The sequence below is a fragment of the Dictyostelium purpureum genome (genome assembly GCF_000190715.1).
Source record: "Dictyostelium purpureum unplaced genomic scaffold DICPUscaffold_544, whole genome shotgun sequence".
Taxonomy (NCBI): domain Eukaryota; phylum Evosea; class Eumycetozoa; order Dictyosteliales; family Dictyosteliaceae; genus Dictyostelium; species Dictyostelium purpureum.
In genome coordinates, this window is record NW_003519878.1 from 1 (window position 1) to 15346 (window position 15346).

General features: G+C 22.3%; 5 protein-coding genes across 5 annotated transcripts; 2 read left to right on the forward strand and 3 right to left on the reverse strand.

Moving 5' to 3' along the window:
* Positions 1-457: 457 nt before the first annotated feature.
* On the forward strand, positions 458-1077 carry DICPUDRAFT_93203 (uncharacterized protein). Its single transcript, XM_003294307.1, has one exon. The coding sequence runs from the start codon at positions 626-628 to the stop codon at positions 911-913; it is 288 nt and encodes a 95-aa protein (XP_003294355.1). The 5' UTR covers positions 458-625; the 3' UTR covers positions 914-1077.
* An 18-nt stretch (positions 1078-1095) lies between these two features.
* Positions 1096-5089, reverse strand: DICPUDRAFT_159346 (uncharacterized protein; the record flags this gene model as incomplete). Its single annotated transcript, XM_003294309.1, has 2 exons — positions 1096-4756; positions 4821-5089. The coding sequence occupies 2 exons, from the start codon at positions 5087-5089 to the stop codon at positions 1096-1098; spliced, it is 3930 nt and encodes a 1309-aa protein (XP_003294357.1).
* A 361-nt stretch (positions 5090-5450) lies between these two features.
* On the reverse strand, positions 5451-8744 carry myoF (myosin; the record flags this gene model as incomplete). The annotated part of the gene is made up of 3 exons (XM_003294310.1): positions 5451-6806; positions 7085-8322; positions 8405-8744. The coding sequence occupies 3 exons, from the start codon at positions 8742-8744 to the stop codon at positions 5451-5453; spliced, it is 2934 nt and encodes a 977-aa protein (XP_003294358.1).
* A 1043-nt stretch (positions 8745-9787) lies between these two features.
* On the forward strand, positions 9788-11351 carry DICPUDRAFT_43279 (clathrin-adaptor medium chain apm1; the record flags this gene model as incomplete). Its single annotated transcript, XM_003294308.1, has 4 exons — positions 9788-9983; positions 10091-10582; positions 10665-11233; positions 11313-11351. 4 exons carry the CDS (start codon positions 9788-9790, stop codon positions 11349-11351), a joined length of 1296 nt encoding a protein of 431 aa, XP_003294356.1.
* A 219-nt stretch (positions 11352-11570) lies between these two features.
* Positions 11571-14985, reverse strand: DICPUDRAFT_99931 (uncharacterized protein; the record flags this gene model as incomplete). The annotated part of the gene is made up of 1 exon (XM_003294311.1): positions 11571-14985. One exon carries the CDS (start codon positions 14983-14985, stop codon positions 11623-11625), a length of 3363 nt encoding a protein of 1120 aa, XP_003294359.1. The 3' UTR covers positions 11571-11622.
* Between the last annotated feature and the right edge of the window lie 361 nt (positions 14986-15346).

Consider the following 15346-nt stretch of genomic DNA (forward strand, 5'->3'; position numbering starts at 1 on the left):
AATATAATAATTAGTCACACATTGAACACAATCTAAAATTAATCATAAAATCAAAATCAAAAATTTAAACAATAATTTGTGTAAAACCAATTAAAATTCATTTCATAATTTACTATGATTACCAGAAAAAGATTAATGTTTATTTATAGAATTAAAAAAAAATAAAAAAAAATAAAATAAAATAAAAAAGGTCCCTTTGGATGTATACCAACACTAACACATAAATACAAAAAGACTACCCACACTCAGCTTTTTTTTTTTTTAAATAATTTAAATTTAAAATTAAATTTAACTCTAACTTTTTCTAATAATTATCCATTAAATATTTTCTGTTTATTTGTTTATTTCTTAAAACTGTTTTTTTCTTTTTCTTTATTCAAATAAACCTCACCATAAATAACATCATTTCAAAATACAAACAAACATTTTATATCAACTAAAACCCATTAATTATTCGTTTTTTATTTATTTTTTATAACGATAATTTTAAATATTTTTTATTTATTTATTTATTTTATCATCATAAAATATTTATTTTAAAATTATTATTATTTAATATTAACATAGCAATTTTATAATTTATAGTTTAAAAAAAATAAATTAATAATATATATAAAAAAGAAAAATGATTCTTCAAGTTAGAGTTAAATTTCCATCAGATTACCCAGTAATTTATAAAACTATAAGATTAGATAACTCATTAACGGTACAAGAAGCTATATTGGCAATTGGGGAAGCCATTAATGTAACCCCATCATCAGATTTAGGTTTATTTTTACCAGACGAAGCTAAATGTTTAGCAGATACCTCATTACTTTCATCATACGAGCAGTTTCAAAACGCTTCATATATAGAATTAAAGTCTAAAAAGTCTGCTAAAGGTGACAATAGTAACTGTTGTACTATTATGTAAAATTTAAAAATATAAATAAATAAAAAAACAAAAAAAAAATAAAAACAAAAAATTATAAAAATTTAAAAAAAAAAAACTATTTAATCATAAACCAATCATTTTTTAATATATATAATAATAATGGTATCTATTTTAAATAAAATATATCGAATTTATAAAATTATAAAAAAAAAAAAAAATTTTTATTTATTTTGGAAATTTTTAATTTGGTTATTAATTTGATTGGTTTTTTCAATAATATCATAAACTAAAATGATATTACCAAACATTTGATCGACATTTTTAATGTCAAGTTCATACCAAGTTAAATTTTTTAATAATGATGGAGTTGATTCATCATCTTGGAGAGAAATATCTGGGGATATAACGACAATTGTTTTCTTTAGCGATGATGTATATTTAATTTCTTCAATATAATTTTCGATTTCGGTTGATGTTGTTTTTTTAGTAAATAACACTAAATGTAATAAACATTTCTTTAAATATTCCAAATTGCTTTCTTTAATATTAAAACTAATATCTATATTATAATTATCATTATTGTCACCAATGTCACTATTATCGCTATCATTATTATCTATGTTATTGCTGCTGTAGTCTATATCACCAAAACTATAATTATAATTGTAACTACTGCTATTATTATTATTATCGTTTGAAAAATTATAGTTATTTAAAACTGGGATATCATTTTCAATATTATTGCTAAAATAGTTGTCATAGTTACTAATATTATTATTGCTATTGCTATTATTATCATTATTGTTATAACTACTATAATAGTTATATCCATTATTATTATCATTATTATTATTATTATAATCACTATTATTATTATTTTCTTCTTTAATATTTAATTCTTTTAATTCATTTTCAATATCTACACCAAATTTCTTATTTAATTGACATAGATGGTTTTTTTTTAAATTATTTAATTCTAATTGTTGATCTAATTTAATTTGTTTAATATTAAATTCTGATTCTAAATGTTTTTTTGTGATTTCATAATCTATTGATGATTTATCATAAAAACCTAGTTTTTCCAATTTTTTATCTATTTTTCTTGAAAGCTTCCACAGTTTCTTTGAGTGGTAATCTTGTAAATCTTTGATTTGTTTATTATGATCAAGTTTTAAATTTCTAATTTTGATTGTTTTCTTTTTTTCTTTTAATATATTAACATAACTGAATGGATCTTGATTTTCATCTAATTTGCCATTGATTTCATCATTTGAAACTAAGGGTAAATGATTCTTTTCGATAAGGGTTTCTTTGACATAATCTGCTAAAATACGATCTGCTTGGTTAAATGTAAAGTAAATTGTTTTTTCAATGTTATATTTTTCTACTAATGATTTTGATGATGATTCATTCAAACGACCTCCTAAACCATTTTTTAACAAAGAATTGATTAAACGGGATAATGTTTTAACATTTGATAAAACTTCCTCTTCTTTCATATCTTGATAGGATTCTTTTGTTTGCTTTGGGATTATGGTAAAGAGACCATATAGTGATGGATCAATATAAACATTTGGTTGCAAAAATAAAGGTATAATAGTTTTACCAAGGCTTTTTGACATTTTTAATTCTTTTCTACACCAAAGACTTTGAACTGAAGTTTCTGAAACAACAAATACGATAACTTGGGAGTTTTCAACACCTCTAGTAATTTCGGCTCTCCAATTGCAACCTGCTTGTAAACGATATTCATCTAACCAGCAACGAAGGGATGATAAACCAAAAATACTTCTAAGGTTATTTACAAATACTGAATCCTTGTGAGCGTAAGAGATAAAAACTTGATTGGTGAAGATGATATTTTGAAGATTTTGCTTTTCTTCCATATTTGTACAATATTGTAGCGGTGTTTTCATGACTCTATCTGGAATTGACTGAGCACCATTTCTACAAAGCAATGATGACATTGAAATGTTTGTACCTGTTTTGACCGAGACATGAAGTGGTGTTTCACCAACTTTATTCTTTGGGTTTCTATTGCAACCTTGTAATAATAAAAATTCTGTTACAAGAAAATTTACATGTAAAACTGATAAATGAATTGGTGTATTAAGTTCAAAATCAGGAGAATCAATTGAGTAACCTTTAAATGAATTTAAAAATTCTAATATTCTTATTGATTCTTTTGCTGTACAATATTCTGCTGCAATATGGTATGGAGTTCGTTTGGTATCTTTATGGATTAGTCTTCCAGGGAATTTTGATTCTAATAGTTGGTAAACTAAAATATTTGAAGTTAAAAAGCAATCTGCAACTAATTTAATGGCATCACTATTTGTAATTGAAGTCTTGATAATTTTTGATATTATTTTGTAGTGTTCTTCACTAGAATAGTTATGAGAGTGTAAATAAAATCTAACTTGAGAATATGCATCCAATACATTCAAACCAATTGAGTTTCTGAATCTAATTAATTGATACTGTTGATTTGAGTAAAAATACATTTTTAGTTTATTTTCTAATTCATTTCTGGTACCAAATATTTTAATTTGATTATCTATGCTGATTATAACTGTTGAGTCTTGATAACAAAATAATTTACTTGAATAACTATTTTCATTATAAAACTGGAATTGGTGTGGTTTATTTGAAAATTTATTTTCCAATTGACCTTGAGAATTACTACCCCAGCCCCAATAATAATCATTGTTTTGCTTTGTATCTGGTGCAATTACTACAGTATGGTTTTCGCCTGATGAAATATAACAAACTCTGTCAAGACCCTTTGGCTTTTCTATTTTACAAATGCCATTGGTTTTATCACAATGACCAAGACCCAATTGACCATAATCATTTTGACCAAATGAAAAAAGATTTGATTGATTATCTAATAAAATTGAAAAGTTTTTGCCACATGATATCATATCAATTTGGAAGCCTTTTAAAAGATACTTTGGTACCTCGTAGAAGTTTATACTTGGGTCTCCTTTGAGACCAGATTCTTCGCCACTTGGCTCGCTATCTTTACCTATTCCCAATTGACCAAAATGATTTGTACCGGTAGAAAATAAATAGGTATAAGGTACGTCATAGGCAATCTGTCTTGTTAAAATCAATGTATGGTCTTGGCCTAAAGAGACCTCTTTGCATTGTGAATGTTGAATTTTTTTAACCTTCATTGTTTTTTCATAGCAGAATAATTCTTGAGATTTTGTGGTAATGGCTGTAAATCCTTTTGGATTTTGACAAAAACCTTTAATTTCTCTATTTTTTAATTCCTGTGGTAATTGATCATATGCTTTAATACCCAAATTTGAAAACTGAAATAAAAAACCCCAAGTGTATTGATTGTATAAATTATTCTTTTCTGTTAATTTTGGTTTATTATGACTGAGTTCATCTTCATTAAAATTAAAAAGATCACACATTTCTCCATCTTCTTCAGTTTCTTTCTTTTTTTCTATTTGCTTTTCTTCATTGTCCCCAAAATCAAATAAATCAAACATTCCTTCTTGATTTGATTCTTCTTGTGATATTAATTTTTCACTAAAATCAAATAAATCATACATATTATCCTTTTCTTCTTCTTCTTCTTCTCTTTCTTTATCATTTTCGTTTTCTTCTTCTCCATAATTCACTTTTGATTCACTTGTACCATTATTGTCATCATACCCATAATGGAAATCATAAAAAGGATTATCTAAATCTTCAGTATCAGGATGATCAAAAGAAAGTTCTAAAACATTATCTACTTCTTTCATATCGTATAATAAGTAACTACCTAAATCGTCAATGATTTCATTTCTTTCTATGGAGGCAACCAAAAAATCATACGACAATATATTTATATTATAACTTTTATATTTTTCATAGTTTGAAAATCTAATTTTAAACTATGTTAATAATATTTTTTTTTAAAATTATTTAGTTTTTATATTATACTTACAAATTTGGTTGGTATGCATAGTATGAATCATTTTTATCATAATGTGTTTTGCTATTACAAAGAATGATATAGTCTGTTGAAAACTTTTGAACACAGTATTGTACAGTACCACCATGAATTTCAATTAATTTCATTATATCTTCTTTAATTGATTTTTCTTTGGGGCATTTTACAAGAGAAAAACAATAAAACTTTTTATCTTTAAAAATTTTATTATTATCTGTATTAAAGAGTTTGGTATCAAAAGAGTTTTTAATTTGATACCCCATCTTTTTTTTTTTTTTTTAATATAAAGGATATAATAACTATTTATTTGTTTATAAAAAAAAAAGATATTTTTAAAAAAACTTTGAAAAAAAAAATAAAAAAAAATTAATTTTGTTTTTAAAAAAAAACAAATTTAATTCCAAAAAATTAATTTTTTAAAAAATAAAAAAAAAAGGAAAAAATATTTAATCCCAAAAAATTATCAAAAAAAACAAAGAATATGGATTTTATAGTATTTTTTGAGGAAAAAAAAATAGAAAAAAATTGTTTTATTTTTTATATCTGTTTTTTATGATTTTTTAAAATAAATATATTTCGTTTTGGTTTGGTTTGATTTTATTTTATTTTTTTATTATTTTTTTTTTAATCATTTAAATTATAATGAATTATTGCAGTATTACCTTTTCCTTTTATAAATGTACATTGTCTTTGTTCTTTGCCTTTTGGATATTGTGAGAATGATACTACGAAATCAGTACCATGATTACGAGAGTCTCTGCTGTTGTTGAAGGTCAAAGGATCACGGAATAATAAGGGAATAGTGGTTCCAGTTAATTTAAATACTTGTTGAATTAAATTGGTTGATACTTCGGATACTTTTTCTACAAAATCACAACCCAAGTCAATGAATAAATCACGGATTGGCTGTTTGAAATGAATTGCTAAGAATGTATCTTTTTTATTTGATGTTGAGAGTGCTACGATAGAGTGGAGTTTTAAACCTACTTTCTTTTGAGTGTATTTCTTTGGATCATACTTGTAAATGTGTTGGTCAGTAATAATGATTGAACGTAATTGACTTTTACCACGCTTATTAATTTTAATTACATTATCGGCAAATAAAATTTCTTTATCACCACCTTTTTGGAAAAGTAATTGGACAGCTTCTGTGAATTGTTGTTTCTTTGGATTGCTATCATCTGAAAGATAATCGGCTGTAAATTTTCTACGACAATCCCATTCCTTCTTTCTAGAATAACCCATACCAAACAAATCCAATGCTAAAATCTTTTGACGAACCAAGGCACGTTGTTCCATGTTAAGTGATGTAACCTTAACTTTGGCCCACCAAGCAATGTGGATCGTTTGCATTATCGAGTCGATTAGAGTTTTACGTAACCATAATGTTGGCATAATGTGGCCCTTGTTATAGTATGGACCTACACACCATGGTTTTAATTTCTTTACATAGGTTCTTACTTTATAATTTAAATAAAACTTTTGAATTAATTGTGCAGATTGTTTTCTCTTTAGTTGTTTTTGCATTTCTTCTTTTTCTAATTTCAAACGATCCAATTCTCTCTTGTACCACTTTCTAGCCATATAACCCCTCCAAACTCTTTGAATCTCAATGACAACCTTTGGTAAAATCTTTGTACGAAGCTCTTCAAAGTGGAACAATGTTGATGCAGATTTAATAAATAATTTCTTTTTACCAAATTGACACTCCATAAGTGAATTTTGAACTTGACTTGCTTTGACAATTGCCATAACACCTTCTTTTGGAGTACCATTCCAGAATGGCCATGTTTCATTGCTTAACATTTTATAACGATTTAAAAATCTAGTGTAATGTTGTTTATGACAATAACCTGCTTTTCTAACACGAATTGTTTCTTGAATATTTAAATATTTAATTTGATGTTTTACACATTCGAAATCAAAATAATTGGCTCTCTTTTCATTATTTGACTTTATACAACGGATATATGTAATTGGCTAGAGTTTAATTTACTAATTAAATCATTAATTGAATTTTTAAATTGAGTTATAGCTGTAATTGGTATTTTCTTTACGCCTGATGGATTGATTTTCAAAAAATCAATTTTAAATAATCCCAAAATAAATTTATTTGAACTACTTTCAATTGTAAAATTAAATCTTGATATAATTGATCTTTATTTTTAAATATAAAATTCTATAATTATTTTTAAAGAAAAAAAAAAATTAATATCCTTGGAATTTAAAATTATTTATAAAAATAATTAAATAATTACCTCTAAATTATAATTTACATCACCTGCATAATGTTTTAAAGTGAATGATTTTGATTCAATTTGGAAATTATTTGTTGATTCGAATGATTCAAAATAATTATTTTTTGAAAAGAATTGATTGAATTTTTGTAATAATAACTCTGGTGTACTTTGACCAATTAAGCAAGCCTCCTCTAATAGTTTAATTAAACCAACTGGTTGACCCTCAATTAAATCGATGATTGGAGTATTGTCAAAATAATTATCTATAGTTTTCCATTCGATACCTTCTTTTAAATACTCTTCTTGTTCTTGACGTAATACTAAATTGATGAATAGTTGTTGAAGTTTTTCATTGGAATAGTTGATAATAAATTGTTCGAAAGAATTATTTTCAAAGATTTCAAAACCATAAATATCTAATATACCAATTGACATTTCAATACACTTGTGATCAATTCCATTTGCAATTGTAACATTGATTCTTTCGATAATAGAGGAAAACAATCTATCGTATAATACTTTGGCAAAGGCGTCTCTGGTCTCTCTAGCTTGTGATTGATTTAATAAAACCCTTATACTACTTTGTCTTTTACCGGCACCCAATGTTAATGATCTTGAAATTAATGATTTTTCCAATAGGTCAGTTTTGCATTGAAGTAATTGAGCAACTTTCTTTAAAGTATCGGGTGTAGAGACATAGACAGCATCAACATTATTCTTTTCAACATCATTACTAAATTCGATATTACCAATTAAAAGAATTGCACCTAGTACTCTCCAAATTGAATTCATATCTTCTTCGCTCCAGCCTAATAACTTTAATGACCCTATGAGGCTTTGGAAATCTTTAGTATCGTTGACTGTTGAAACAGAGTAACACATTGAATCTTTTAAATATTTGTAATATGATGGATCGCTTGGTATTTGATGTCTATCGGTCAATTCTCTTGATGTTAAAAATTGATAAAAAATGTGAAAACTTCTTTCACCTATGGCTCGACTATGAACTCTTGATTTTTCTAATAAAAATTGTGAAATTTTACCAGAGATTGGAGAACCCTTTCCATCAAATTCTATTTCTATAAATTTACCGAATCTACTTGAATTATCATTACGCAATGTTTTAGCATTACCAAATGACTCTAATATATTGTTTGACTCTAAAACCAATTTAATAATATTTTCAGTTTTATTAAATTTATCATTTGAGATATTTTTTAAATAATTTAAAAAAATTTTTGATGATTCAGTTTTACCTATAAATTTAAAATAAAAAAAAAAAAAAAGTAATGTTAATAAATTGATTGATTTTAAAGAAAAAAAAAATGATTTACATACCAGCACCACTTTCACCAGTTATAATTACACATTGATTTTCTTTTGATAAAACCAACTTTTTATAGGTATCCTCAGCCAAAGCATAAATATGAGGTGAAACTTCGTACATGTACATATTTTGATATGATTTTAATAACTTTTCATCATATAAATTTGGTTTTTTTGAAAATGGATTTATACTGACAACTTGATCACCAATATATGTATATATAATATCTCTATTGAATCTTGTTGATAAATTACTTAAAATATCAATTTCTTCGATTTTATCTAAAAAACAAAAATCTGATAAACCAATATTTTTATCAAAACTATTATTATAACTATTTATTGGCTCCATTTTTTTATATTATCATAAATTATTATTTTTTACTATTATACTATTTTACTTTTATTATACTACTATTATTAATATTACTATTTTCTTATTAATACAATTACTGTTATATTATTATATTGTTGTTAAATTGTCTTTAAACAAAAAAGATTATTAAAAAAATAAATAAAAAAATTTTAAAAAATTTTAAAAAAAAAATCAATTGATTAAAATTTTGATATTGATAATTTTTTTTTTCCTCTTGTAGTTTAATAAAAAAAAAAAATGGATTTGGTTTTATTGGTTGTATTGAGTTGAGTTTGTGAATGACTTTTTTTTTTAAATTTATAAATGATTTATACAAAAATAAAAAAAAATAAAAAAAAAAAAAAGAAAAAAAAAAAAAAAAAAATAAAAAAAAAAAAAAAAAAAAAGTTTTTTTTTAAAAATTAAAAAAATTTTTTTATAACGACAATTTTTATTCGGTTATAAATAAAATCTTTTTTTATTTAAAATTATTATATTTTCATTATTTTGAAACATTTTATAAATATTTTTAATTAGATATATTAAAAAAAATTAACTGGAATTTATTTTTTTAATTTATTGGAAAGAAAACATTTTTTGGGAAAATTCCATTTTTTTATTTTTTTATTATAAAAAAAATGGTTATTTTTAATTTGGTAAAGGTATTTTTTTAATTTTTTTTAAAAAGAAAAATTAACCAATAAGGGGGAAGAAAAATTGGTTTTTAGGGGAATTGGGAAAGGGGGGGTTGGGGGGGTTAAACCTGAAAGTCCCTTAAAAAGTTTTGTTTTGAAAAAATAAAAAAAATTTTTAAAAAAAAAAAATTAAAAAAAAATTTCAAAAATAAATTAGTTTTTTTTTTTTTTATTATTTTTATTAAATTTTTTTTATTATTTTTTAAAGATATTAGTTTTTTTTTTTTTTTTTATTTTTTTTTTTTTATTATTCAATATTTTTAAATTATATTCTTTTTTTTTATATATTTATATAGATTTCTTTTTTAATTTAAAAAAAAAAGAAAAGAAAAGAATAGATTAAAAATGGCAGCATCAGCTATCTTTTTAATGGATTCAAAAGGAAAGGTTTTAATCTCACGTAATTATCGTGGTGATGTACCAATGAGCGTTGCTACCAAATTTGTTTCGAAAATATTAGAAGAAGAGGATCTTAATTTAAAACCAATCATTCAAGAAGATGGTATTTCATATATCTATGTTAAACATAATAATTTATTTTGTAAGTAAAAAAAAAATTAAAAAAAAAAAAACAAAAAATATATCATTTAACTAATAACTTTTATTTAATAACAAAAATAAATTATAAATAAATAATAAATCATATAGTATTAGCAACAACAGAAAGAAATGCAAACGCAGCAACTATATTATTATTTTTATATAAAATGATTGAAGTTTTTAACGAATATTTTAAAGAATTAGAAGAAGAAAGTATTAGAGATAACTTTGTAATCATTTATGAATTATTAGATGAAATGATGGATTTTGGTTATCCACAATCAACAGAACCAAAAATTCTTCAAGAATATATTACTCAAGAAGGTTATAAATTAGAAAGAGGAGCAAAAGGTATGTTACCAATCTCTGTTACTGGTACAATTACTGGTGCAGTTTCATGGAGAAAAGAAGGTATTAAATATAATAAAAACGAAGTATTTCTTGATGTTGTCGAATCAATTAATCTTTTAGTTTCAGCCAATGGTACAGTTTTAAGATCAGAAATTGTTGGTGCAGTTAAAATGAAATCAAAGCTTTCAGGTATGCCAGAATTAAGACTTGGTTTAAATGATAAAATTTTATTTGAAAATAGCGCTAAAAGTAAGTTTTTTTTTAAAAATTTAAATTTATATTTATTTTATATAATAACTAATTATTTTTTATTTTTTTTATTTATTTTTAGCTGGTGCACCAAAAGGAAAAGGTGTAGAATTAGAAGATGTTAAATTTCATCAATGTGTTAGATTATCCAAATTTGAAAACGATAGAACAATTTCATTTATTCCACCAGATGGTGAATTCGAATTGATGAGCTATCGTTTAAATACTACAGTTAAACCATTAATTTGGGTAGAATGTATTAGCGATACTCATGCACACAGTCGTGTCGAATATATGGTTAAAGCAAAATCACAATTTAAAGGTAAGTCAATTGCAAACAATGTAGAAATTATTGTACCAGTTCCACCAGATGCAGATACACCAAAATTCAGATGTACAGTTGGTACTTGCAAATATGCACCAGAAAAAGATGCTATCATTTGGACCATCAAACAATTCCCAGGTGGTGGTAGAGAATTTTTAATGAGAGCCCATTTTGGTTTACCATCAATCTCTGATGAAAAACCAGCTACTAAACCACCAATCATGGTCAAATTTGAAATTCCATATTATACCGTATCTGGTATTCAAGTTAGATATCTTAAAATTATTGAAAAATCTGGTTATCAAGCTCTTCCTTGGGTTCGTTATGTAAGTATAAAATTATTATAGGTTTTTTTTTTTTCCAATTTTAAAATATTAATTATTATTTTAATTTTTATAATAATAGGTTTGTTTAAGTGGCGATTATCAATTTAGAACTTCTTAAAAATATATAAACAATAAATAATAAAAATAAATAATAAAAAAAAATAATAATTTCCAAATTAAAAAAAAATAAAAATATAAAAAATTTTTTATAAAAAAAATAAATATATAAATTATATAAATATAACATAATCCATATATAATAATACAATAGGTATTGGATTTTTTTTTTTTTTTTTTAAAATTAATAAATAAATTAATATTTAAATTATTTGTTTTTAATAAATAAATTGTTTACAAATAAAGTTTTATTTTTTTTCTAAAATTAAAAATTAACTTAAAGAATTTGATTTTCTTTTTCTAAATTTTAAAGTATTCCAAAAACTCTTTCTTTTAGATTGATCGATTGATATTGAAATTGATGGCTGATTAATATTATCTTTAAATTGTAATTTTTGTGATTGCATTTTATTATTATTATTATTATTATCTTCATAATCGAATACTAACATTGGTGGTTTATCGTATTCAATTTCTAATTCTTCTTCCGATGATGATGATGAAGTTTCATCTGTAAAAACTATATTTGAAATATCTGAAATTTCATTAATTATTTCTTCATTTTGAATTGTTGAGGTTGATGATGATATTGAATTTATTCTTTTTTTATTATTGTTATTATTGTTTCTATTATTATAAAGTTCAATTTCTTCTTCAATATCTGTATCTTCACTATTATTTAAATTATTATTACTATTATTTAAAGTGTTATTATTATTATTTCTATTATTAATTTCTTGATTATCTTGTTCTTCTATATTTAAAAATTTTTTTGCAAAATTTGGTGGTGTATTTACATCGTTAATTATAATTTCGGGAATATTGAATTTTGGTATTGGTGTAATTTGTGATAATAAATAATTTCTAGCAGCAGTATTGTTATCATTTATTAAATTATCATCATCATCCATCATCACTGAGTTTAGATTCTCTTCAATTGAACTGGAATTTGAATTTGAAAAAGTTGAATGTAAAGATGAATCATTATTATTAATTGTATTGTTATGAATAATTTTACTATGATTACTACTATGATAGCTACCATTATTACTAATATTTCTTTGATGATTAATTATAATATTACTATTAATTTGTGATGGTGGTGATTGCTGATTTATTGGTTGTTGATTTATTGGTTGCTGATTTATTGATTGTTGATTATAGTTTTTATTTATTAAATTATTTAAATTGTTATTAATTTTAAATTGTTTAAAATTTAAACTATTATTATAATCTTTCCAACATTCTAAAACTGTACGTAATTCATTTTCAATTCTAAAGAATCTGCCATAAATTAAACCACTAATTGGAATGATTTCTGAATTAAATTTATGTTCATCACTAAAGAAATAACTTTCACTTGGTATTGAATTTTCGACTTTAATCATTTGAGTTAAATATTCTATATCCTTGATCATTCTTTTAATTTTGAAAATATTATCATTTGATAAATAATTTTTTGATTTTTCTGAACCTTTAAAAAATTGTTCTATTAAAAATTCTTGATATTTAAATTCATTATTATTAATTTCTAAATTGTTTTCTTGATAACTATTGTATTTGTTTAAATAATTTAATAAATCTTGATTCAATTCTATATCTAACCATTCTATTAATATAAAGTTGATATTTGTAATGAAATCTTTGATAACTGGATAAATTTTATCTTTTAAATTTTTGATTAACATTAAAAGGTCTTGATCAATAAGTTTACCAGCACTAGGGATAATATTATGGAGCACAACAAGATTATTTGCAACCTTTGACATACTTTGAGGTGGAGTTAAGGTATAGTCAGCAGGCACAGCATTCTTATCATAGCCACGATTGGACAAATATAAATCTACTTGATCTTTGATTAAAGTTAACCACCAATTTACAATTTGAACTTTTTTAGTGCCATCCAGTATTTCCAATTTATTTTGAATTAATTTTGAAATTATAAATTCACATTTCTCTTTATAAAATTGAATAGTTTTTTTAAATTGTTGAAATTTTATATTTTGATATTTTTGATTAAATTGTTCTAATGTTTCTTTACGAATTGGTAAATATAATTGAGTTGAATCTAAAGTACTTTGAAATTTTCCTGTTTCAGAAGAGACCATTTGTTGAACTGATTGAACTAGATCACTGGATAGTTGATTATTTAACAATTGAACAAATAATAGGCCGAGTTTTCTTAAGTTGTTTAAATCTTTATATTGAAAATTTGTATAAGCTTGATTATCTAATTCTAATAATAATTGATTTTCAATTTGATTATTTGTAATTAAATATTGAAATAATAATTCTTTTTCTTTAATATTTATTATTTTATTTAGTTTATTAGTTGGGCATTGTATTAAATTTAAAATATTTGATTTAAAAAAATTATTCTTGAAAAAATTATTTGAAATTTTAAAAATATTTTCTTTTTTAATCCATAACCAATTTGTTTCTTTTGAATTTATAAAACATGATAAATATTTTATATTATTATTATTAATTTCATTATTATTGTTATTATTATTATTAAAATTATTATTACTTGTATTATTTAAATTATTATTATTTAAATTATTATTATTTAAATTATTACTTATTTGTTTTTGTTGATTTAATTTAATTGAAATATCATTTTGATCTTTAATATGCCCAGAAAATCTTGAAAAAATATAATTTGATTTACAATAATTTAATGATTGTTGTTGTTGTAAAAATAAATTGTCATCATAAAAATTATCATTATTATCAACTTTAATTATTAATAAATCACCTTCGAATATATTAAATTGGTCTTTAAATTTTAAAAAATCTTTAACTTCTTTCGAAACTTCTTTATCTTTTAACTTTGACCAATTTTCTATAATTTCTAATAAATTTTCAATTGTTAATTCATTTTCATTGTTGAATAAATTTTCATTTTCTGCCCCGCTATTATAAAACCCACTTGTATTTAAACTTGCACCTATTGTATTTGAACTGTTTGATAAAGATTGATTAAAACTTAGATTTGATGGAATTGTCTTTAAATTCTTAAATTTATTATTTTGAATAAATAAATTAACTAAATTTTCATTTGCTTTAAAACCAAGTAATGAATTGTCTGGATCTAATTGATGTGATTGTAAATAAAATAATAAACTTTTTGATAATTCTTTAAAAAGTTGTTTTTTTTCTTCATTAATATTATTGATTTGATTTAAATTATTATTATTTATATTATTATTTATATTATTATTTATATTATTATTATTATTAAAATTATTACTATTGCTACTAATATTACTATTGATATTATTATTATTAATATTACTATTATAATCTATAAAAGGATTTATTTCAAATTTTTTTAAAATTAATTTTAAATAATAATTTAAAATATTTTTAAAATTTTTTATTATTGATGGTTTTAAAATTTCTAAAGTTTCTTCTAATCTTAAATTAAAAAGTGTTGGCCATCCTTTTGATAAATTTGAACTATTAACACTACAATTTTGTTTTAAAAGTTTTTCTACTATTGTTAAACTACTTTCGACTTTAAATATAAATTCTTCGATTTGTTTTTTTTCTATTTTCTTTTTACTCCATTTATTTTCAATTTTGGGAATTTCAATTGATTGAAATTGATTAAACCAATCATTTATTTTCATATTGATTTATTTTTCTAAAAATAATTTATTTATAAAAAAATTTAAAAAAAAATTTGTTAATAAAAAAAGTTTTTAAATAATTATTTTTTAAAATTATAAATAATAATAATTTAAACAAAAATAAAAAAATAAAAAAATCAATAATATAAAAAATAACAATAAATTTTATTTTTTTAATTGATTATTATTAATATTTTTTCTTTTATTTGTATGTCTTTTTTCTATCTGTCCATTTTGTGTTATTACTATTATTTTTTTTTATTGTGTGTATGTGTGATATTTTAAAAAATATACTACTATTACTAATACTCCTACTAACTATTTTATGCATTTGTTGATGATGATAGTGATGGTGATGATT